The sequence below is a fragment of the Salmo salar genome, chromosome ssa04 (assembly GCF_905237065.1).
Source record: "Salmo salar chromosome ssa04, Ssal_v3.1, whole genome shotgun sequence".
NCBI classification, from domain to species: Eukaryota; Metazoa; Chordata; class Actinopteri; order Salmoniformes; family Salmonidae; genus Salmo; species Salmo salar.
The window spans coordinates 36,865,211-36,890,090 of NC_059445.1; the positions used below are offsets into that span (position 1 = coordinate 36,865,211).

The 24,880-nt window shown below is 41.0% G+C and overlaps 1 protein-coding gene across 8 annotated transcripts in view; it reads right to left on the minus strand.

Moving 5' to 3' along the window:
- LOC106602916 (collagen alpha-1(XXIII) chain) overlaps positions 1–24,880 on the minus strand; it is a 140,413-nt gene that overhangs the window by 56,769 nt on the left and 58,764 nt on the right. For all 8 annotated transcript variants that reach the window (XM_014195913.2, XM_014195916.2, XM_014195912.2 and 5 more), the window contains exons 3-4: positions 10,862–10,906; positions 5,217–5,224 (exon numbers count right to left, since the gene is read on the minus strand). In XM_014195913.2, coding sequence (XP_014051388.2) covers positions 5,217–5,224; positions 10,862–10,906 — 53 coding nt within the window. The remainder of the gene's footprint in view (positions 1–5,216; positions 5,225–10,861; positions 10,907–24,880) is intronic.

A 24,880-nucleotide genomic window follows, 5' to 3' on the forward strand; every position in this document is an offset into this window, starting at 1 on the left:
AACTCTCCTTCCAGACTCATATTAAACATCTCCAATCCAAAATTAAATCTAGAATCGGCTTCCTATTTCACAACAAAACCTCCTTCACTCACACCGCCAAACATACCCTCGTAAAACTGACTATCCTTCCGAGACTTCGGCAATGTCATTTACAAAATAGCCTCCAACACTCTACTCAGCAAACTGGATGCAGTCTATCACAGTGCCATCCGTTTTGTCACCAAAGCCCTATATACCACCCACCACTGCGACCTGAATGCTCTCGTCGGGCTGGCCCTCGCTACATATTCGTTGCCAGACCCACTAGCCCCAGGTCATCTATAAGTCTTTGCTAGGTAAAGCTCCGCCTTATCTCAGCTCACTGGTCACAATAACAACACCCACCCGTAGCACGCGCTCCAGCAGGTATATCTAACTGGTCATCGCCAAAGCCAACACCTCCTTTGGCCGCCTTTCCTTCCAGTTTTCTGCTGCCAATGACTGGAACGAATTGCAAAAAAAAGTTGGAGACTTATATCTCCCTCACTAACTTTAAACATAAGCTATCTGAGCAGCTAACCGATCACTGCGGCTGTACACAGCCCATCTGTAAATAGCCCATCCAATATACCTACCTGATCCCCATATTGTTTTGATTAACTTTTTTGCTCTTTTGCACACCAGTATTTCTACTTGCACATCATCATCATCATCTGCACATGTATCACTCCAGTGTTAATTTGCTAAATTGTAATTACTTCGCTACTATGGCCTATTTATTGCCTTACCTACTTATGCCATTTGCACACACTGTATATAGACTTTTTTTCTATTGTGTTATTGACTGTACATTTGTTTATTCCATGTGTAACTCTGTGTTGTTGTTTGTGTCGCACTGCTTTGCTTTATCTTGACCAGGTCGCAGTTGTAAATGAGAACTTGTTCTCAACTGGCCTACCTGGTTAAATAAAGGTGAATTATTTTTTTTTAATTGCTGTCATACCTTGTCAACAGACTGCTTACAGGGTAAGGAAACTGATGTCATTGTGTAATTTTGGTGAACTATCCCTTTAAGTGTATTTGCTGTAGTATTTGACCTTAAGGTGTCAAAGCACTAGCATGGTAGTTTCTTAACCTGTTAGAATCCTTTAAGTTTATGCTACATGCCACAAGGCCTACACACAACATGGCCATACTCTTGATCTCGTGCTGTCCTGTGCTCGGAATATTGATAACTTGGAATCTATTGATGTGTGTGTCTCTGACCACCTCAGTATTGTTTTACAAATGTTTTCTCTTCCTCCTAAAAATGTGTCTGTCCCCACTCATTCTTCCATCATTAACTCCACAACTGCTAGTCAATTTACGAATGTTTTTTTATCCTGTACTACTGATCCTATTCTTTGACATCACACCAATGATTTGCGGAACAGTTTCAATGACATATTTCAGCCTAGTTTAGACTCAGTGGCACCCTTTAAAACCAAGAATAAACGGTCTGCCAGTCTCAACTTGGTTAAACGACCACACTCGTGCCTTAAAAAGTTAACTTACAAAAGGTAAATGGAAGGCCTGCAAACTTCCCGTATTGTATGAGATAATGCATGATCTGATGAGACATTCTGTTTAACCCCGGTGCGTCAATCCAAGTAACATAATAAAAAAGTCCCAGTCAAAGTCCGTCAGTTTAAACTAGAGATATCTCTTTTTGCATGGGCTGCGTCTCAAAACAACCACATCCCCCATATGTCACCCTTTCGCATCTGTGGTGGAAACTGGCAGAGCTACAGCCTGTTTGTCAGACCAGGAGACGTCCCAAAAATCGGTCTTCTAACGAAAACGTCTGTAGCATCCGAATGCTTTGGCCTACAAACTAATATGACCACTCTATAGAAAGGGGAGACGCTCACAAAGTCCATGGTGTTTTCCGTTTCATCTAATGGTAACCCATACAAATGAATGGAAATATGGAGGTAGTTTATTGCCAACAAAAATAAGTGGTTAAATATCAGCTTTCTTATATCTTCCAAAACCTTATTCCTTATGAATTATTGTTTGACTGTATGTTTTTGCCATTTCTGAATGTGTAATTCAATGTGCTATAAGTAGTAAAGTCCAAATTCAATATTTTATCGACAATTTTTTTATATATCTTTTTTTATATACTTAAAGGGGTCCTAAAATTTAAAAACAAATTTCTAAATGATACATGATATGACCTTCTTACAACAATTCCATATGTTAGCTTAGAACCAGCCCCCCTAATATATATATATATATATATATATATATATATATATATATATATATATATATATATATATATATATATATATATATATCCAAGATTGACAGTAGCCAACACTATGCCAGCATTTCTGGTCAGGTGGCACTTGAGGCAACTACTCTGAGACTGTCTACTCCCACTTGGCACGCACTGGTTGAATCAACGTTGTTTCCATGAAATTACTTTGAACCAACGTGGAATAGACATTGAATTGACATCTGTGCCCAGTTGGCTGTTTCCTTTTGCTCATTTGAGCAAATATCCTTTGAGTCCCTCCTTACTGTAGCTCACATGAAGACCTCCTCCTGCCCCTTGGATGTGATCTCTACTTGACTACTAAAATAGGTTATGCCTACTGTTGGCCCCAACATTCTGTCTCCCTGACCTCTGCCTTTTTTTCCAGACTCTTTTAAACTGCTCTGGTCCAACCTCTCCTTAAAAAGCCCAATCTAGACCCCTCCCCACTGAGTAATTATAGACCTCTCTTTAAAACGTCCTTTTTTTATCCAAGATTTTTGAAAAAGTTGTTTTCAAGCAATTTGTGGCTTATTTGAGTATGAAAAACTTATTTGAAAAATGAGTATGAAAGCTGCTTTATTGCAAGTCAGTAATGTCCTTCTGTTGGCTGCCGTTGAATGCCCTATTCTAGTTCTTTTGGATCCCAATGCCGCGTTTGCTACTATTGATCATAACACCCTTGTTGACCGGCTCGACTGGTTCAGGTGATACATGTTTCTCAGTGAGCATGGTTCAGTATCGCCCCCAGCACCTATTCACAATGGTGTCCTCCAGAGGTCAATTCTTAACCCCACCCTTTTTTCTCTGTACATGCTTTCCCTTGCTGACATTAGGACTGTTGCAGTGACTGCATTACCGCCACACCGGCGATCACGAGTCATGAAGGCAGTCAAATACCACGTGACCGTTTAGTCACGGTAATTAGGCTTCTCCAATCTCTGATGCTGCTGATGGTCATTAGTAGCCTACCAAACCTGCTACCTGCCTGGTACTCAGCACTCTATTGTCCCTCTAATCACTCTGACATCAATGCAAATGTAATAGAAAATCTTACCAAACACTTCATGAGAGCTCATGTTGCGCAACATTTCTATAGGCTATGCAATTGTGGGAGAAAACAGAGTGATGGCCTCTACTAAATAGAGGAGGATTTCATCAGCTTTCTATAGGCTAGGTCTACTATATTTATTTCTCAACTTTCCTAATATTAAGCACATTGCTTATATTTACAACAGGAGTATAGCCTACCTGTGTCACGTCCTGACCAGTAATAGGTGTTATTTGTTACTGTATTTTGGTCCGGACGTTGCAGGGGGTATTTGTTTTATGTGGTTCGGGGGTTATGTGTATGTAGAGGGGTGTTGTATTTATGTGTTCCGGGGTTTTTGGTGTATGTTCTTGCTTTGGTATTCTAGGTTGTATATTTCTTTGTTGGCCTGGTGTGGCTCTCAATCAGGAACAGCTGTATATCGTTGTTTCTGATTGAGAGTCATACTTAGGGAGATTGTTTTCACCTGTCCCTTTGTGGGTAGTTGTATTCTGTTTTGTGTTTTTCACCTGACGGAACTGTCAGTGTCGTTTTCATATTGTATACGTGTATTGTTTGTTTCACCTTCTTCAATAATTAAAAAGAAGATGAGTATACATTTTCCTGTTGCGTCTTGGTCCTCCACACACGACACTCGTTACAACCTGGATGGCATGAAAATGAACCACGGGAAAAGCGTCCTCCATTTGCTATTTAAGTGCATAGATGACATGTATTTTTCCCCGCTGACCCTGTTTTGATACAGGTGCATGATAATGGTCCATTCTAAATTAAAACAAATTTCACACATTTATTACATGCATAATTGCATTTGCTGGTCAATTTTGGTGTTTTCTGCTAATGGAACATTTGCGCTTATAGCCTACTACCACGTGCGCACTGCTGAGCTTATAATGTGAAGAAATAGCCTAATAGCGTATCAACATTTTAAGCTAAACGTTCTGATCTGTTGCATCAGCCACATTGCGTAAAAATGTTTTTTTTTTTTTATGCAAGTGGTTGTATTAAATAACATTTGTGCCACAAATACTAAAATGTTAGCATATGGAAACTGCCAGGGAAATAAAACCAATGCCTGGATTGCTGTCACACTGTAACGTCTGCTTCCAACTCACACCCTCAAACAAGTAGATCCCCTGAATGTAGCTCACTTTCCAGCTCACTTTCCAGCTCACACTCTCAAACACCTAGATCCCCTGAACGCAGCTCACTCTCCAGATCCCAATCACCTGAATTCTAACCTCCCGTACACACACCTGTATGTCATTATCACACACTATTTAGTTCAGTTCTTTGCACCCCATCACTGTGAGGTATTGTTTGTTTTGTGACACGTCTTTCAGAGCGCTGGGTTTTCCTGTGAATTATAGTTTTTGCCTGTCTCACTAACGACGTCTTTCTGCCTGTACTGTAGCGGATTTCGGATTTCCTGTTATCAACCTATTGCCTGATCACCCGGACGGCGTTACTAGCCTTTTCCCTGCCTGTACTGTTGCCCTTTTGGACCCCCTGTGTATGACCTGCCTGCCCCTGGATCCAGCTTCCTGTCTCCTCCTGTGGTCCTTTACAATAAACACCTGCTGCGTCATGCGCTTGAAACCAGCTCTCTGTCTCCCCTCGTGTTCATTACAAATACCTTGTCCATAGACTGCTTACAGGGTAAGGAAACCAATGTGTAATGTAATTTTGTAATTTTGGTGAACTATACTTTTAAGCTAAACAAAAACTGATGACTTACCTACTGTTGCCTACCATGTGCTACTGTAGGTGTTCAATCACTTACCTTTTCTGAAGCACGGCCCACCAGGTTAGTGCAGACCAAACATACTTTATCCTCATACACATCTACTAAAATCCCATGACCATGGTGAAAATGGTACTTACTGGAGATCCTGAAACAGAAAACAAACAAGGATAGAAATATTCAGTTAGTGATGATGACCTCTGAACAGTTTCATCCTGGTAACTTTCATGTTCTACCTTGGAGTTGTGACTAACTCAGTGGGAGGTTGATTGTTTGACCATAATAGCCCCAACCGGTTGATACTGTATGGCTTACATCTACTCTTTCATTTTAGACAAACCTTTACCAGTCCTTGTCATAACACAAACTCAGTTCCCATGATGCCTTGTTTGTTCGGCTGTCATTGCAATCACGAGACATGATGATTGCATAATGAGTTTGATTACAGAAGGCTCTGCCCTCCTGACTTTGTTCTTTCCCTGTGTGTATATCTGTCCAGCATCAGACACAAGCTTGCACACACACTTACACACACCACAATGAGGATATCTAGGCCTGTGTAATAGCAATGTTCCCCTACTGACATGATTAATCACAGATACTGGTTGGGCAATGCAAATCCCTATGTTTTCAGCAGTGTTGTGTGTGTGTGTGTGTTCCAGCCTGCCAGCAGTCAGGACCACTAGAGCGAGGCTGCTGTTACAGCTATCTTGGGACGGGACGGGGGGACAACCATAGAGAGAGAGGATTTCTAGATGAATACCCTGTTTTAACATGGATATTGCCATAATGGCACAGATACACTGTGTGTACAAACCATTATGAACACCTTCCTAATATTGAGTTCCAAGCATTTTTCCCTTCAGAACAGACTCAATTTGTTGGGGCATGGACTCTACAAGGTGTGAATTGTTCCACAGGGATGCTGGCCCATGTCGACGCCAATGCTTCCCACAGTTGTGTCAAGTTGGCTGGATGTCCATTGGGTGGTGGACCATTCTTGATTCACACGGAAAACTGACGAATGTGGAGAAACCCAGCAGTGTTGCAGTTCTTTACACACTCAAATCAGTGCGCCTGGCACCTACTACCATACCCTTTTCAAAGGCACATAAATCTTTTGACTTGCCCATTCACACTCTGAATGGCACACATACACAATCCATGTCTCAAGTTTGTCAAGGCTTAAAAATCCTTCTTTAACCTGTCTCCTCCCCTTCATCTACAGTGATTGAAGTGGATTTAACAAGTAACATCAATAAGGGATCATAGCTTACATCTGGATTTACCTGGTTAGTCTATGTCACGTGTCAAACTAATTATACGGAGGACTGAGTGTGGATTGATGAATTAAGGTCACAAATTAGTAAAGAACTCCCCTCACCTGGTTGTATAGGTCTTAATTGAAAGGAAAAAACTCAAATCCCCAGACACGAGGCCCTCTGTGTAATGAGATTGACGCCCCTGGTCTGTCATGGAAAGAGCAGGTTTTCCTAAAGTTTTGTACACTCAGTGTACAAAGTCCTCTATCTCAATAGGGGCAACCCAACCAACCTTCCACAAGTGTGTTTTTAACTGGTCTTTAATGACTGTGTGTTTTAAACATTGGCATAAGTATATTTCTGCTGCATAAGGGACAGAATAATGGCATGTCAAACAACAAAAACACAAGTCCTACATCAAAACAAGTCAAATGCAAAGCACACATGATATGGAAATAATATTAGTAAGAGAAAAAAAAGCATATTTTGCTTGTAGTTAAACTATTGATATATTATTTTCTTAACATGCCATCATCATGGCATAAATAAGTATGCTTTAATTGTATTTTTTGCTGAATAGGACATGAGTACTTTAGTTACAGCTGAGTAGTCTCTCTTTGTCTCTGTATGTGTAACTGATAGATGCACACACACACTACATGTTAAAGTTTTTAAATGTACAGTATGTAAATTGCAGTCTTTGTCTGTAATGTCTTTTTCGTTATGTAACAGACCCCAGTAAGACTAATTGTTCCCATTGGCGTCGGCTAATGGGGATCCTAATAAATCAAATCAAATCTGTATAATGATGCTTTAACAAGATTTGGTATTGCTAATGGAATGTGACACTGAGATACAGGCACCTCAGGGAGAGTCCAGCACAGCATTACTCCAACATGTAAACAAATAGTAAATCTAAGGAGTGACTGAAGACAGACATCTCAGGGTCTTCTGTTACAGACCCTGTCATAGTTAGAATGTCATTCCTCTCGCTGTCACGGTGAGAGGGAAATGGATCCAGAGAAAAAGGGTTCAAGAGAGAAAGGGATCCAGAACAGAGAATGAGGATCCCGGCCGGGCCAGGAGGAACCCTGCTGGGTCAGGGACTGAAGTCGAGTGGAGTCAGGTCACTAGACAGAAGGCTGCTTTTTATGGAGACGTGCGTCGCTGAGCTGGGGGCGTTGTGGAGCCAGTGGAGTAATCTTATTCAACCCCCCCACTGCAGCAGCCAAAGTCATCACACAGAAAACAAAGAGGCACCTATCCTCTCCATTCCCCTAACTGCATGTGTGTTCTACACTATCTAGGGCAGAACTGACAGGTTGTGAACGGATGCCAGAACCTTAGGCCAGGACGTGAGAATGTACTGATGAGATGAGATGGGACACATGGGAGACATGTTATATGCTGCTCCTCTGCAGACCACCTGGGCAGAAGCCCTCAAGAGCTATATGGGCCATGTGATTTACCTCCAACGCCACCCACCACTATACATCATGGATGAGCTTTGTCTGTGGTCCACATTTGGGCACCAGACATGGAGTTCAGGCTACTGTCCGGATTACGGATCTCTGTATGTATCTGATGTGGTGTAGTCAAGATTTCTACTATCTTCTCTCTGGGACACATTCATTTCCATATCATAGCTGAGAAGATGAGTACGCTGTAGGTGAGCCAAGTTCAGCCATTTGCACTAAAACCTTGGTAAGTCATCGAGGGCATTTTGTATCACGGGCAAAGTGTTTCTGATTATTTGGGAATTTGTCTTCTGGCATTTTCAGATAAGGTTTTTTGATTATCATAGGATGAAAAGTTAGTGTGCATCTTTTTCTGATCACATGGTCATGTAAATAGTTGGAAATGGTGAATTAGCCAAAATAAAAAATAGGCAAGCCTTATAAAGGCTCTGTCTTTAACACTGAAGTCACCTTGTCTACGCGCTGACTAACTCCCCCTCCCTTGTCTACGCGCTGACTAACTCCCCCTCCCTTGTCTACGCGCTGACTAACTCCCCCTCCCTTGCTCAGGTCTATGATGAGAAACTGTAATATCTGGTGGTGACCCACGAAATTGCAGGACTGATTATAGCAAGTCAGTTTATATTTTGCTTCACTAGCTAGTTAGCTAGCACAAATTGAATGAGGCAGTAGCAACATCCGGTCAACAGCATTGGCTTTTTGGCTTCCAGCTCCGGTTCCTAGATGGAAGTGGACTGCGGTGTGAGGTGATGCAGAGGCTCACCTCGTAGGGGGATTTTCAGTTCAACTGCTGAGGAGTGGTGGTCTTACTGCCGCTTTTACAGTCGCTGAAGCATCACCACGTGGGTGCTACATTTCAGTAGTGGACGATATAGCCTGATCTACGGAGGAGAAGCTGTGAACATCAAAGACGAAAAGGTGCCTGATGAAGAGCTCCGAGGCCTGTCTGTCAGATTTCTCTACCTCCCTGCCTGGCTCTACCGTCAATGCTCCCTCTGCTCAAGATAGTACCTTTCTATTTTAAATAATTTTTCAAAAATATGATTACATTTCTCAAAAATATAAACTATTAGCTTTCATTTGACACCAAATGCGATGTGCTCCATGAACTTCATATGTTGGTTTTCATGGGTCTTTTTACATGGAAATGGCCTGATCTATTATCAACAGAAAGGTGACATCATATTGGAACTCCTTTCAATGCTTTTCTAGTATTTGAACTTCCGGTCACATTGCTGGAGCCCAGGGGAGTAATTAGTGAGCCTCACCTAACAGCCTGATGATACACTGCCAGCTAATAAATTACCTGTGAATTCTGGCCTCGGTTGTTGTGAAAAGGATTGTATGGGTTCACCATGTTTCATATCCACAGAAAAAACATATCCACATATGGTAAATGTCAAAGAACATTGCAAGAAAATTGAACTACACACACTATTAATAACAAAGGATGTGATAAGAAATAACCCAATTATAGTAGTGGATATGCTCTTTTCTGCCCGCCCCCAGCCAGTCCGCCCCCAGCCAGTCCGCCCCCAGCTAACATAACGTTCTGATAACCATATGTTTCATAGAGCTTGGTGAGAGCTTGGGTGTCCTGAGGTCATTTTGCATACAACTTTCCACAACTTTCTGCAGGATAGTTGCTTGACTTATTTACTTGGAATTTCATTACTTCAACAGAACGTTTCCTTAAACTTTGAACATGGTTACATTTAATGTACATTTTCATTGAATTTCATATTCAGTTCGTATAGTAACTGTATCCACTGGGGAGTGAGTGAAGTGATTGCCATCTAAGAGCCAACATCGTTTTTGCGGCAGTGCTGCCTGCCAGCAGTAATAGTATGTTCTCAAATAATCTGGAATGTTCTCAAATAGTTCAGAGAATGTTCAGAAACAATGTTCTTCTGTTGGAATTTCAGGAGTTTAGCATAATGTTACCTAAAGGTTTCCTCATGGTTCTATTTAAAGTAATGTTCTCAAACTGTTCTAAGAACGTTAAGACCGCTTTCCATGAAAACGTGTAATTTCTTATTGAAACATTCAGTGAAAGTTATAAGAAAGTCATAAAAAAATAACACCTCAAAGCAACCTATCATTTCCATTCTCAGAGCGTTAATAAAACCTTCTAGGAAAACTTTCAAGGAACCAGAGTAAAATGTTCTCAGAACCTCCCTGCAACCTACAAATAAACTTTCCCAGAACAGGAGACATTGTCCCTTCTGTTCTCAGAACGTTGAAAAAATTTCCGTTTTACCAGTCAGGAGACGTAGGGCTTCATTCCCACAAACAATGTGAAACCAAAAACGTACATTCCCGTCCGTAGGCATGTCTGAAAGGGTTCTGAGTATACATAGGTCTGTGTATAATTATTCCTGAGAATGGCTGGATTTCTTCAGATGAAACAGAGAGAAGTGAGGCTAGCCAGGCAGGCGATACTGGCAGGGTGAAAAGTCATTCGCCCAAGGAGCCTGCAGCTGCACACTGTCAAAACTCCCCTGGCTGGCTGCAACCAGGGACTGTAGGGTACTATACAGTTCACTCAGATCTGTTGGTCTTTTTATACACTCTACCCCAGGGTTTCCCAACTGGCCCGTGGGTGATTTTATTTGGCCGCCCAAGTTTTCTGAGAAAAAATAAATATAATTTTACAGTATATATATATATATATTATTGTTGGACAAAAAAGACGTCAGCTTCAAGTGATTTTAATTTCAGAAATCTGCTCCAAAGTATTCCCACACATAATAGAGAGATATATGTGATTGTATATAAATATAAGCAAGGTTTGAAATTATTATGTTTTAGTCAAATATTATATCTGTTTGGGCTTCTTGCTGTCAATTTGCAGTCTACAAATGATCTGTAATTATGTTCCAGCTCCCTGACCATCCACTCAAGAACAGAATCGGCCCGCGGCTGAATCTAGTTGATGATCCCTGGTTTACCCCATGGCACAGATCAACATACCCATTAACACACACTGCTAAGGAAGATAAGCATTGAAAACATTGGAACATAGAAAAAAGAAATAATATTTACCAGGGTTGCCTTGTCTTCCCAGCCTTCCCCGTTTTCCTGGAGGCCCTAGAAGGATGACAGAGAGAGGAACAGAGATGATTTATTTGTCTGTTTATTAGTTGACTAATTTAACTGTTTATTAGTTGACTAATTTAACATACAGGTTGCCTATATTTCCCATTCGATAAATGATTTGTTTTCGAGGGCAACAGCTGAATTGCTTTAAAATAATTTCACTTTCATTTTAACACACCACAGTTTGGGGTTACAGCTTCAATAAACAAACCTATTTCATAGTGTGTAACTTACAGTATACAGCTTCCAGTGGGGAATGATCTGTTTACTTCTCAGATATCTGAACTAGTCAGAAAGTGACCATGTTTGGACAAGTCCGATAAGGTTCTTCCATTACTGAGTATCATTTGTGTGTAGAGACAGGAGGAGATGGTGAACATGACCTGACAATACTGATGCTATGACATTGGGTTAACAGATCACTAACTGATGAGGGAGAGAATCTAGGAGGCTGATAAACTTGGTCAATATCAGAGACTCAGCGTGAGAAAAATTGCTTTCTGTTTCCCATTCCTGAAGACAGGCTCGGGAATGAGTGTGGAAGCTTCCCCTGGCGTGTTAACCCTGAAGATAAGGGAGATTAGAAAAGGGCTATTTCTGACAGCAGCGACCATGGAACACACACACACGCACGTGTCCCCTCAGCATTCCCCTGGCTGCATCTGCTGGAAGGCCCCAGCCCGGCCAACAGTGACATCACATGCAAGCCGTATCATTAACCCCCCGCATGGATCAGGGACTGCAGCCATTACACAGTCCACCCAGATAAACAAGACCGACTGACCCACACTCTCCACAGATATGTTCAACATGCTTTAACCCTGACACACTGGCCCAAGAGTCATAGTCAAACACATGCAACGTATGAGGGCTCAAGAACAAACGACAAGTATGGTATTAATAAAAGCATACTGTGCTAAGATCATATTATTTTACCAATTGCCGCAGCTCACATGCAGGGGGAGGATAGCTACTCTCAGATGACGTGAGCTCAGTATAACTTTTACCAATGGGACGATTCCTTGGACACAATGCACAACTTAGCAGAACTGAACAAAACAGTTTGAATTAACATTAAAATATGAATGTGAATGTCCTCTTTGTTTTATTCAACAAAGTCAACATGTGCAATTTGCATGCCTATTTGAGCGTTAGACAAATATATCAGCGTTCCAGGAAAAAAGGGAACAGTGTTCCCACACTATTATTGCCAGTTTACGAGAGGATAGCCCTACATCTTTTAAAACTAGAGTCCTATTACCGATCTATGGTGAGTAAACCCTCTACCCTGCCCTCTGTCTGTCTGCTGAAAAATCATGACACCAAATTCCATGTAAATCCTATTAAAGAGAGAATATGTGGTTTGTACACTAAACTTTGTGTGCGTGATATTGCCCCTCTTCAAAACAAATCAAATCAACATCCAGCAAGAGATTTAAATAAAAAATTCGAAGAAAAGAACGCACAGCAGGACACGTGATTTAACTCTACCCATTGTCACAAAAAACATCATAAAGCACTTTCCCCTGATTCCACAAAATTAGAGAGCTGTATATTTAAGTACACTTTAATCAGACATAAGCTAGTGTTATCACAGAATACTATGCAAATCCTGATAGTTAACAAAAAAAGATTAACATTTTAGACCTATAAAAAATAACAGTAGAATGTGTGTGCTGTACATCATTTCACAGGCTAATGAAGATTTTGAAAAAAAATACATTGCATACCTATACTATTCTCTCTCTTTTTACAGTAAGATAATGAGACTGGTACAGCTATAATTGTAGTGAACACAAAGAATGTCATTTTTAAAATTCGTTTTGGTAGCTGACTCTCTCATGATCTTTAGTAGGTATGGAAGAGGTCCAGTAGAAAGGAGGGCGCAAACACTATCTTAATAGGGAACTTCAATCGCCAGGTACCATAAATTGTGCCAAAGACCCACACCTCTACAAGTGTTGGATTAAAAGCCTTAGCAGTACTGGAATGCTCACATGAATACAGGGAATTCATAATGAATTCCATGGACATTCATTTAGCAGGTGGTACGTGAAAACTTCTTCAATTTTTTACACCACAAAAGAGCTTATACTGTGCTGAGGGTGTGAAAGGAGGAGGAATGAGAAATAACTGAGGTCGACACCCCCATTCACTTGGCATCAAATTCATACCAGAAGTGGATTATTGGTGCTTATCCACATCTTAAGATACCACATTGTAGCTGCAGGATGGACCCAAAGTAAACCTATAGCAGAAATGGCCAACACAGGAAGGAGTTTTTTTTCTGGGCCAAGATTGAGTGTTGTATGGATCTGGCTAAATCCACATGCACATTAACTTTGGCAGAAGAATCAACCTGGCAGAACATTCAAACAAAACAGTATCTTTTGAAGCTTAATTCTATATTGTTAGATAGCCCTAGAGGTAAATATATGAACAAGTCTGATACAAAAACAAAAAGCAATTGATAAGAGTACATTTTTAGGGAGCATGTCTGATACAAAAAATGTTGTCATAGTGCAATATTATCTACAGAGAATACTAGAGTTATTGTTAGTTATGGTAAGGGTTATGTTTTATCTTAGACAATCTCATGGGTCTGTAGAGACAGCGAGTGAGCATCCGTTTCCAGTTATGTGTCTCTGATCCTAGTCCTACCTATAGAAACTGCACATAAAAACAACGCTAAACTGTCATGCCTTGATCGGTTTCACCAGTCCTTGGGCTTGTCTCCACCCCCCTCCAGTTGTCGCCCATCTTCCCCACTTATCCCTTGGGTATTTATACCGGTGTTTTCTTTCTGTCTGTGCCAGTTTGTCTTGTTTGTTCAAGTCAACCAGCGGTTTGTCTCAGCCCCTGCTTTTCCCCAGTCTCTCATTTTCTCGTCCTCCTGGTATTTACCCTTGCCTGTCCTGACGCTGAGCCTGCCTGCTGTCTGTCCTGTGCCTTTGCACCTACTCTGGATTACTGACCTCTGCCTGACCTGGGCTTGCCTGCCGTCCTGTACCTTGGCCCCACTACTCTGGATTATCGACCCCTGCCTGCCTAGACCTGTCATTTGCCTGCCACCTGTTGTTGCAATAAACATAGTTACTTCAACACAGTCTGCACTTGGGTCTTACCTGAAACCTGATATTAAACAGTAAATCACAACTACAGCCTCTTCTATTTTGGCTGGGATACAAATCAAAGACACATTTGTGTCCTCTCCCTGCCCTTAAATGAGGATATGCACTCCTCATTGGACAAATGGATGACAGTTGACATTGACAACAGTGATTGGTATTACAGTTAAAGTTGAAACTTGAAGATTTAACTCATTCCTCCAAGACGAGCAACCTGATTTTGTTGCTATATAAACCTACTTCTAATGATTGGTCCTCGGTAGCTCAGTTGGTAGAGCATGGTCCTTGCAACGGCAAGATAGCGGATCTTGTTCCTGGGACCACCCGTATATAAAATGTATGCACGCATAAATGTAAGTTGCTTTGGATAAAAACGCTTGCTAAATGGCATTATTATTTCTATTATAAAATGATCCGCTCAGGAGACTATCGAGCTACAGTAAATGAGACAAAGTTTGAAGATGACGGATAGGGAACATCTAAAACCAGGAAAAGGTTTGATTTAAATGTATTACAACTGGCCCATGTGATAGAGGCAGCAGTAGAGTGCTGGCTTTGTTATAGGAGGCATAATAAAACACCACTAATGGAAGAGAAAATATCCCGTTGTCCAAAATCATCACATTCTCCATTACAATGAGAGAATCACTAGCGACACATCCAATTTCTTCTTAAAAATAGACTTTACATCTCAACAGACCATGTTTTCACACTGGGCTTGTTCTGAAAAGCGATTCTTGCTCATACTAATCGTTACTCTTAAAAAAATGTAGTATGCATGATACCAATTGATTATTAATTAAGGAATATAACTTATGAATACCTCATGAGCGTAGTTCAACTGTCTTACCCTATCAGTGTCACGTCCTGACCAGTATAGAGTATATTTGGTTATTGTAGTTTGGTCAGGACGTGGCAGAGGGTGGGTGATGTATGTATTATGGGGTTTGTCACTGGTCTATGTCTGTGTTTCTATGTCTAGTTGATTGGGGTTGGACTCTCAATTGAAGGCAGGTGTGTTGAGTTGCCTTTGATTGGGAGTCCTATATAGTAGGGTGTGTTTGTCTTTGTTTTTCGTGGGTAGTTGTTTGAGAGCACTGCTTTTTGTTGAGCCTGCTTTCACTGTTTCATGTTGTTAGTTTGTTTATTGTTTTCTTCCGTGGTGTTCGCATTATTTTATAAATAAATATGTTGAGCACGAAACCCGCTGCGCATTGGTCCCTTTCTCTCTACGACGACAAACGTGACAATCAGATCCGAAAATGTAGCTTTTTTTAATCCATTATTTGTAAACAATATAATTGTAAACAAACATGGTATAACCTCAAAATATGGTTACAATTATAATTGTGAGTCATAGCTCTAACTATACATTTGAGAGTGGTTACATTTAACCAACCCCATCTCAGAGCTGAAAAACAGTGCAGAGGTTACTGCTTTTTGTTGTTGTTTGAACTGCATATTTTCACATTAAAGACTGGAATTGAGACACAACCTATAATTTTATGCTCGTTACAATGTTTATTTTGGGGTGAATGGTGGACAGAAATGATTTACTTCCTCAGTGTCACTTTTCCTTAATACAGCAGAAGACAATATTGTTGAACAGCTCCCTATGGTGCAAAAACAGTTTTAAATTGCAAATCCATCTTGTGGTTATGATCTTTAGCTGATGTCACCAGAAAATATATTACACTCCCTGCCAGCCCTAAAGCTCAGAAAGTTTCATATGAAGACAGCAGTGTCATACGTTTGGTCAATATTCCCAACTGAATAAAAGCAAAAATGTTTTATGCTAAATTTTATGCATTAGGCTACACATTTTCTTTCTACAATGTGATGGAAGTTGAAGTCTACACACTACAGGCAGTCTCTACCAATAGTAAGACTAATAGCTCACAGCACTTCAAAGCAAAGCTCTCCAGGTAGCTAGCATAAAGTATGGAACCATGGGTGGAATGAACAGATCCTAGCCCAAATGATATTAATATAGTGATGACACACAGTACAAGTAAAAGGTTTGGACACCTACTCATTCAAAGGCTTTTCTTTATCATTACTATTTTCTACATTCTACATCAAAACTATGAAATAACACATATGTATTCATGTGGTAACTAAAAAAGTTTTAAACAAATCAAAATATATTTAAGATTTTTGATTCTTCGAAGTAGCCACCCATTGCCCTGATGACAGCTTTGCACACTCTTGGCATACTCTCATGCAGCTTCATGAGGAATGCTTTTCCAACAGTCTTGAAGGAGTTCCCACATATGCTGAGCACTTGTTGGCTGCTTTTCTGCGGTCTAACTCATCGCAAACCATCTAAATTGGGTTGAGGTCGGGTGATTGTGGAGGCCAGGTTATTTGATGCAGCACCATCAGTGAGTCTTGAATTCTAAATAAATCAAAGACAGTGTCACCAGCAAAGCACCCACACACCATCACACCTCCTCCTCTATGCTTCACGGTGGGAACCACACATGCAGAGATCATCTGTTCAACTACTCTGCATCTCACAAAGACACGGCTGTTGGTACCAAAAATCGCAAATATGGACTCATCAGATTTCCACTGGTCTAATGTCCATTGCTCATGTTTCTTGGCCCAAGCAAGTCTCTTCTTATTGGTGTCCTTTAGTAGTATCCTCTGCAGCAGAGGTAACTCTGTGTCTTCCTTGCCTGTGGCGGTCCTCATGAGATCCAGTTTCATCATAGCACTTGGTTTTTGCAACTGCAGTTGAAGAAACTTTTAAAGTTCTTAATTTTCCACATTGACTGATCGTCATGCCTTAAAGTAATGATGCGCTGTCATTTCTCTTTGCTTATTTGAGCTGTTCTTGCCATAATATGGACTTCGTCTTTTACCAAATAGGGCTATCTTCTGTATACCACCCCTACCTTGTCACAATACAACTGATTGGCTCAAATACATTAAGAAGGAAAGAAATTCCACAGTGAACCATTAACAAGGCACACCTGTTAATTGAAATACATTCCAGGTGACTACCTCATGAAGCTGGTTGAGAGAATGCTAATAGTGTGCAAAGCTGTCATTAAGGCAAAGGGTGGCTACTTTGTAGAATCTCAAATATAACATATTTTGATTTGTTTAACACTTTTTTGGTTACCACATGATTCCGTATGTGTTATTTCATAGTTGTGATGTCTTCACTACTATTCTACAATGTAGAAAATAGTAAAAAATAAAGAAAAACCCTGGAATGAGTAGGTGTGTCCAAACTGTTGACTGGTACTGTAGATCTGATGAGGAGGACCACTCAATCATAAAAAGCGCATAATGCTATAGAGACTATGAAACACATGCTACTGAGCAGCATCAGACACTATAGTAATGTGAACAACAGCCTATTCCTAGCAAAAGCTCTGCTTACAGTTTCTCAATTGCTTAAACACAAAAACTGATTCCCGTAGCACAAAAACCCATACCCTTATGTCATTCCCAAAAACACACACACATTTCACATAACCGTAAACACTATTCACCTCTTTTCACATGTTTCAATATTCAAAACTCTTTCTGAAAAACCTTACACCAAAATGGCCAAATAAATAATTAATTCCGCAAAAACATGCTCTCAATATAATTAACTCAAGTCATCACAACCTAAACTCAAAGAGCACAACTTCCTCCAGGTGCAAACACACCAATCAGAATTGCAAGATCAATAAATAGGGCCTAGAGGCATGTCCATGTGCTTTGGGACAATGGATCCAAACAATGCCGAAGTTGCAAGACAACAGAGAGGATGAGGATGAGGAAGAGGAAGAGAATAAGGACGACAACAACAACAACAACAAAGACAAGTAATCTCAGATGAAATCCGTGCCACCTTTAAAAATGATCAACTTGGATTAGCTAACACAACGTACCATTGGAACACAGGAGTGATGGTTACTGATAATGGGCCTCTGTACGCCAATGTAGATATTCCATAAAAGAAATCAGCCGTTTCCAGCTACAATAGTCATTTACAACATTAACAATGTCTACTCTGTATTTCTGATCAATTTGATGTTATTTTAATGGACAAAAAATGTGTTTTTCTTTCAAAAATCAAGGACATTTCTAAGTGACCCCAAACTTTTGAATGGTAGTGTATGTGAGTACTACGGTGCGATAGTAATTTAGACAGGTTACCTTGGCGCTCTTGGGCACAGGGACTATGGTGGTCTGCTTGAAACATGTAGGTATTACAGACTGGGTCAGGGAGCAGTTGAACATATCAGTGAAGACACTTGTCAGCATATGCTCTGAGTACGTGTCCTGGTTATCCATCTGGCCCTGCGACCATGTGAATGTTGACATGTTTAAAGGTCTTACTCACATCGGCTACGGAGTGATCACACAGTTATCCGGAACAGCTGGTGCTCTCATGCATGGTTCAGTGTTGCTAGCCTCGAAGTGAGCATAAAAGACATTTAGCTAATCTGGTAGGCTCACGTCACTGGATAGCTCACATCTAGGTTTCCCTTTGTAATCAATGATAGTTTGCAAGCCCTGCCATATCCTGTATTGATACTTTGCCTGTTTAATGGGTTGTTAGAGGGCGCAGCGAGATTTCTTACAAGTGTCTGGATTAGTGTCCGGCTCCTTGAAAGTGGCAGCTCTAGCCTTTAGATCAGTGTGGATGTTGCCTGTAACCCATGCTTCTGGTTGGGATATGATATGTACACTCACTGTGGGGACGACGTCATTGATACACTTATTAATGAAGCCGGTGACGGATGTGGTAAACTCCTCAATGCCATCAGAGGATATAGTTATGGTCAGATTTGCAAAATGGAAGGCGAGGGAGAGCTTTGTATGCATCTCTGTGTGTGGACTAAAGGTGATCTAGAGTTTATTTGCCTCTAGTTACACAGGTGACATGCTGGTACACATGAGGAAAAATTGATTTTAGTTTTCCTGCATCAATGTCACTAGCCACCAGGAGCACCGCCTTTCACATATACCGTATATTAAGGTTTATTTGGAAATGTACACATTTGCAGCTAACAGCTGAATTACACCATACAGTGCATTCAGAAAGTATTCTGACCCCTCTCCGTTTTTCCACATTCTGTTACATCACAACCTTGCTTTTCAGCGGCAGGGACTGGGAGACTAGTCAGGATCGAGGGAAAGATGATAGGAGCAAAGTACAGAGAGATCCTTGATGAAATGGAGGATCATTCGTCATTCTCCTGAGCACTCATGACCTCAGGCTGGGGCGAATGTTCACCTTCCAACAGGACAACGACCCTAAGCACACAACCAAGACAACGCAGGAGTGGCTTCGGGACAAGTCTCTGAATGTCTTTGAGTGGCCCAGCCAGAGCCTGGACTTGAACCCTAACGAACATCTCTGGAGAGACCTGAAAATAGCTGTGCAGCGACGCTCCCCATCCAACCAGATCCTCTCAGAGCTTGAGAAGATCTGCAGAGAAGAATGGGAGAAACTCCCCAAATACAGGTGTGCCATGCTTGTAGCATCATACCCAAGAAGACTCAAAGGTGCTTCAACAAAGTACTGAGTAATGGGTCTGAATATTTATGTAAATGTGATATTTCATTTTCTTTAGCAAAAATGTCTATAAACCTGTTTTTGCTTTGTCATTATGGGTTATTGTGTGTAGATTTATGAGGGGAAAAAACAATTTAATCCATTTTAGAAGAAGGCTGTAACATAACAAAATGTGGAAAAAGTCAAGGGGTCTGAATACTATCCGAATGCACCGTAAGTAATTCAATAAAATGTAATAAAACATATGAGATGTAGTATACAATATTACAGTTAAGCAGCATTAAGTAGTCTCACAAAGTAAGGCATAGGTCTGTTGTAGTATCTGTCAGTCCGAGTAGGGGGAAGGTTCAGTTTGTGACTGGACAGGGTAGATCTGCCACTGACATCGCTTCTTGTCTGAGGCAGTCATTTGTTGTAATCCTGGGATTTTGCGAGCTTCTGGGCAAAGGATCTGCAGACGTGGGCACGGAGGGACTCCAAGGACTGCAAGCCCAGGTCATTGCATGCAGAGTCATAGGTGTAGGTGGGGCCCATGATGATTTTGGTTGCACATTGTTGGATCTTCTCAAGTTGTTTGTGTTGGTGGGCTGTGAGACCTGAGTGCCATATTAGAGCGGCGTACTCGAGCACTGGATGGATAAAGCAGGTGTAGACTGTCAGAAGGTCTTACGGGGGAAGGCTTAAGTGGCAAAAATAGTTAATCATGAAGAGCCTTCGGTTCCCTTTGGTGTCGGAGATGTTTGTGTCTCATTTTATGTTGGCTTGAAATGTCACACAAGAGAGCTTTGGCACTGGACAGCACCTCAAATGTGTGGCTGGAGATGGATAATGTCATAGGTGTGTCAAGATTGTGGCTGAAACAGATGTACATGACTTTGCACTTTGTTGGGTTGAGCACAATCTTGTTTTGTTCTGACTAGTCGGCTAATTGGTTGAGGTCCTGCTGTATGGTGGAAGTGTCACATAAATGTCTTGATTCAATTAGGTTCAGGCCAAGGCCCAGGGTTCCTTCTGATCCACCATTGACGTGAGCCACGAATACAATTGGACCAAGGCGTGTGCCCTGGGGGAGGCCACAGGATAGTTCTTGGGCCTGGGATAGAGTCTCATGGTATCTTGTCACCTGGCTATGGCCGGAATGAAAGTTGCAAATCCATGGCGTGATCTCTGGTTGGACAGATAATTGCAAAAGGTGTTTCACTGCAATGGTGTCATCCACAAGATAAAAGGCCGTGCTGTAGTCTGTCAGGACCCATGTGTTGGAGGTGCCTCTGGTGTCTGCTGTTCTGTACAGCTGGTCTGCCATGCTTGCAAGGCAGTTGTAACATGGTCCATCACTTAATGGGTTTCAGAACTTGGCTAAACCTCTGGTCATCTAGGTTTTAAAACCTGCACTGTACTATAAGGCGAATTACCCCCACACCCTCCTCAACCTCCCCTCACAATGTGTTTTGGATTATTTACCAGGGGAAAGATATTCCTAAATAGATTTCCTTTCATATTTGATCTGTGGCTTTTTAAATCAGTAACATTTTCCTGCTAGCTTCACAGGCCAATAATCCGTTTGAGTGCCAAAGTAAGTCCATACTGTTCTTCTCACACAAATGAAAAAGGACTTTGATTTTTCACCCTTCATCAACAACTTTAAGGTTTAAAACCGTTCTACCCACCTACAAGAGTGGCCTATATTCACTCAGCTCCTTAGCTCCAGGAATGGCAGAGTGATTGCTAGAGTGTATTCTCTGGCATGATTAGACATAAAGGTTTAAAAATGAATAACAAGTATTAGGCAGGAATACAGCAGGGGTCTTCTACCTGGCAAGCACAGACACCAAAAGAGATTATAATTCAGATTGTTTTGTTTTTGTTTTTCAAAGCATACTTTATGAGGTCTGCACAGAGTGAATTTATTTTTGTTACAGTTAAGAAAAGGACATAAAGGTAATAATAGGATTATAGTATATGTACAGTCTGTTAGATTGGGGGGTATGTGATGCCTAACACACTAGAAGGACCAAAAGACTTATGGTATGATTAGCAGACTACATCTGGATGGTGTACAGATGAGACAACAGTATCCAGAACCAACAACTATTCCCACATAGCGAGAGATGACGGTCTTCATCATTCCCCACTGCATATTACATTTGACATCGTACCAAATCGTACCAAAGTCAGCAGAATCAAACACTAAACCTTGGCCATAATTGAAGCCATGGGCGATGGCAGTTTTATCCATTCAGCTGACGTATTTGTGTTTTTGACTCAAAACCAACTCAAATGCCTAGGCATAATGAAGCTTTAGAGGTATGTTTATCTTTCTTTACAACATATTCTATTGTACTCCCTGAAACATATTTGTGAGAGACTATAAATGTGAGGCATTCTTTTCTGAAAAAGTGCCAATTTTTTCAAGATTGAAGATTCAGAAGTCACACATCAGGACGCGTATACATGCTGTATTGCCATGAGTCTGAGAGAAAAATTTGCCATTTTATAGCTAACCTCATGCTATTCTACACATTTTGCAATGAGGCTGAGCGAATTTTGCATTTTTTAGCTAATTTCCTGCTATTCTACGCATTTTGCCATGAGAGGAAATGTTGCAGTTTTACAGCTAATTTCTTATAATTCGAAACACTTTTGTCATGGCTTATGACATGTTCAGATTCTATCTGGGGAGGGGGTTGGGGGCCCCCAGAGCCAGTTGCCTGCCCCCCCACCCGCAATGCGGGTGTGTGTGGTACGCCAGTGAGAAAGTCTTAATGAAGATTTACATTGACACATATAGCATCATAATCAACATTGACATTTTCAGGACTTTGTGCAGTCCTTAAGACAGCACAAACTCATATTGGGACTTCCACTATGCTAAGGCACAGAACAATCAGTTGCTGGTATAAAGGATACACTGGATGAGAATTTGGAAATAATATAGAAATTAGCACAAATCTCTCTTCTAAGGCTATAGGCCTGATGGGTAGAATGTGAAATCAAGGTGTGATTATCTATAGAGGAGCATGGCATCCCAGAGTCAAATAGTTTAATGGCGTTCCACGGAGAGACCACTCTGTGCACCAGATGGGCTCTGTAAAGAAACCTGGAACGCATCTTGGCCTCTTTCATGTGGACCAGTACAGGGAAGGGAAAAGGTAAAAGGAGTAGAGCGCGTAGATGCGAGAATGAATTATCCAATGATCAAAGGGATCATGCTGTTTGTATGTAGCTGCTATGAAAGTGAACTGTGTTTGCGTTTGATCAGGGGTGTATTCATTCCATCGATTCTGTTGAATTTTCTTTTTTAAATGGAATTAAACGGAACAAAAGGGGATAAACATACTTGAATTTGTCTAATAGAAACTCTTGTTTGCAAGTGTTAGACTAATGATTACACTAGATCAGATCAGCTAGATGCAGGCAAGATTGTGAAAGGCGTTATTGAATGTGTCAACGTCTGTCACCTTGATTACTCAAACTTTCATTCATAGACTGGGTTGTAGCAACCTCATTATGGGTATAGGGAAAATTAGAGTATCATATGGAGCCTAAACCTATCAATGTTACATTGAGCTGGGTGAATGGAATATGAATGACAGTCATCCAATATGCTGCAATAGAAATAAGGCCATGCTCATAAAAAAAAGATCGCCCTCCCTCATCTTAAACGGAACCGACCGCCTCTGCCCTCCACTCACGGACAGGCACCTGTGTGTACAAGAAGTGTTGATGTCTGAACACGTACTTAACCTTTCGCATGCGTTTTAATGCATTATACGTAGACAACAGGAACATGGTTGTATTGAAATAGACTTCCACGGAAGACTGTGAAAGCTATGACTGTGTCAGTGTGCCTGCGTATGTGTGCCTGACTTGCATTTGCCTATATTCATTCCTGATCTGTTTTCTTTCACAGTGTATATACTGAACAAGCTAGAATAAACATTCAAATAGTGATCTAAGATAAAATATTTGTGAACAGGATATAGTTTGCTGATGCCCCTAAATTCCTTTATACTCGAACAAAATGGATTCTCAGAGGACTCTCAGATTCAGGTTGTTTTCAGGGTGCCGGTAAAGGCTGTTGCCTTAAACTTCTCAAGACCATTTACTTCAACAGTGTTTAGCTGATTCAGAAGCTAGCTCAATACCTAAATGTACATCAATGTCCATTCTTATCAGTGGTCTTGTTATAACATTCAGAAGTGAGGTTAAACCCACAGTGGTCTCAGTGGTACTCCCTCAGACTAGTGACGAATGTACTGAACTCAAGGTGAGATTACTCTGGCAGATATACAGGTCACATGAATGACTGCTATGGGTCTGATACTGGGAGGAAATATCGGTGTCAGCTCCTAAAGTAGAGGGGCTGAGCGGATGAGGTCTTTCCCACCCTGATTTGAGTTTCTGAGTTGGGTGAACTTGCATAGAGCATATAGTGGACTTCCTTCATGCTAACTGGTAACAGGCATCATACAAATGTTCTTACTAATTGGTCTCTTGTCAACAGGTAAAATGAAAGGAGGGTAAATCGCAGATTGAGTTTTGATCGACCAACCCTGTATCACAGATTATTGTTTAATATACTTCTAACCACAAGCTAGGTAAAAAAAAAAATACTTTAAACAAAAGTACAGTATACCCTCTTTATCCACTGCTAAACCCAACTGAGGTCAGTGACGACAAGTTCCCTTAGCTTTATGTTTGACCTTGAAAATCATGCTATTAGCAAGCAGTGTTCTGGCTCAAATCAACACACAAAAGTCACAGAATGATCTGTAGCACACAAATGGTTGACTTTTTCACCAGAGGGTTGTTTGACATTTTTGCGGTAATTCGACCATGATAATAAGTTTAGAAGCTGGCTGCTAAACTAATTTAGCAATCTAAACAACTTTAGCTGACAGGGATTAATTGACTGACGATCAGAGACTGACATAACAGAAAAACTGCTGATGTACAAACAAATTTCGAAATTGCACCGTGTGTATTCTACTATTCTAACTCGCAACAGTAAGTTGAGACCCTGACTGAGTTGTTTTTATGTGGGGTGAAGTGGGGTGGGGGATTGATCTAAGGGCCTTGGGCCGCAAGTTGCCCATCTCTGCCCTAGACGTTTTGGCCCTGACAGAGACATGGATCACCCTGGAGAACACTGCTACTCCAGCTGCTCTCTCTTCATCTAACTGCGTGTTATCTCATAGTCCGAGAGCATCTGGTCGTCGCGGAGGTGGCACATTTGCTACACATTAAGTGGAGATTTTGTATTTTCTCCCTCAATGTGACTCAAAAAAAAGGAAACTAGACATATGT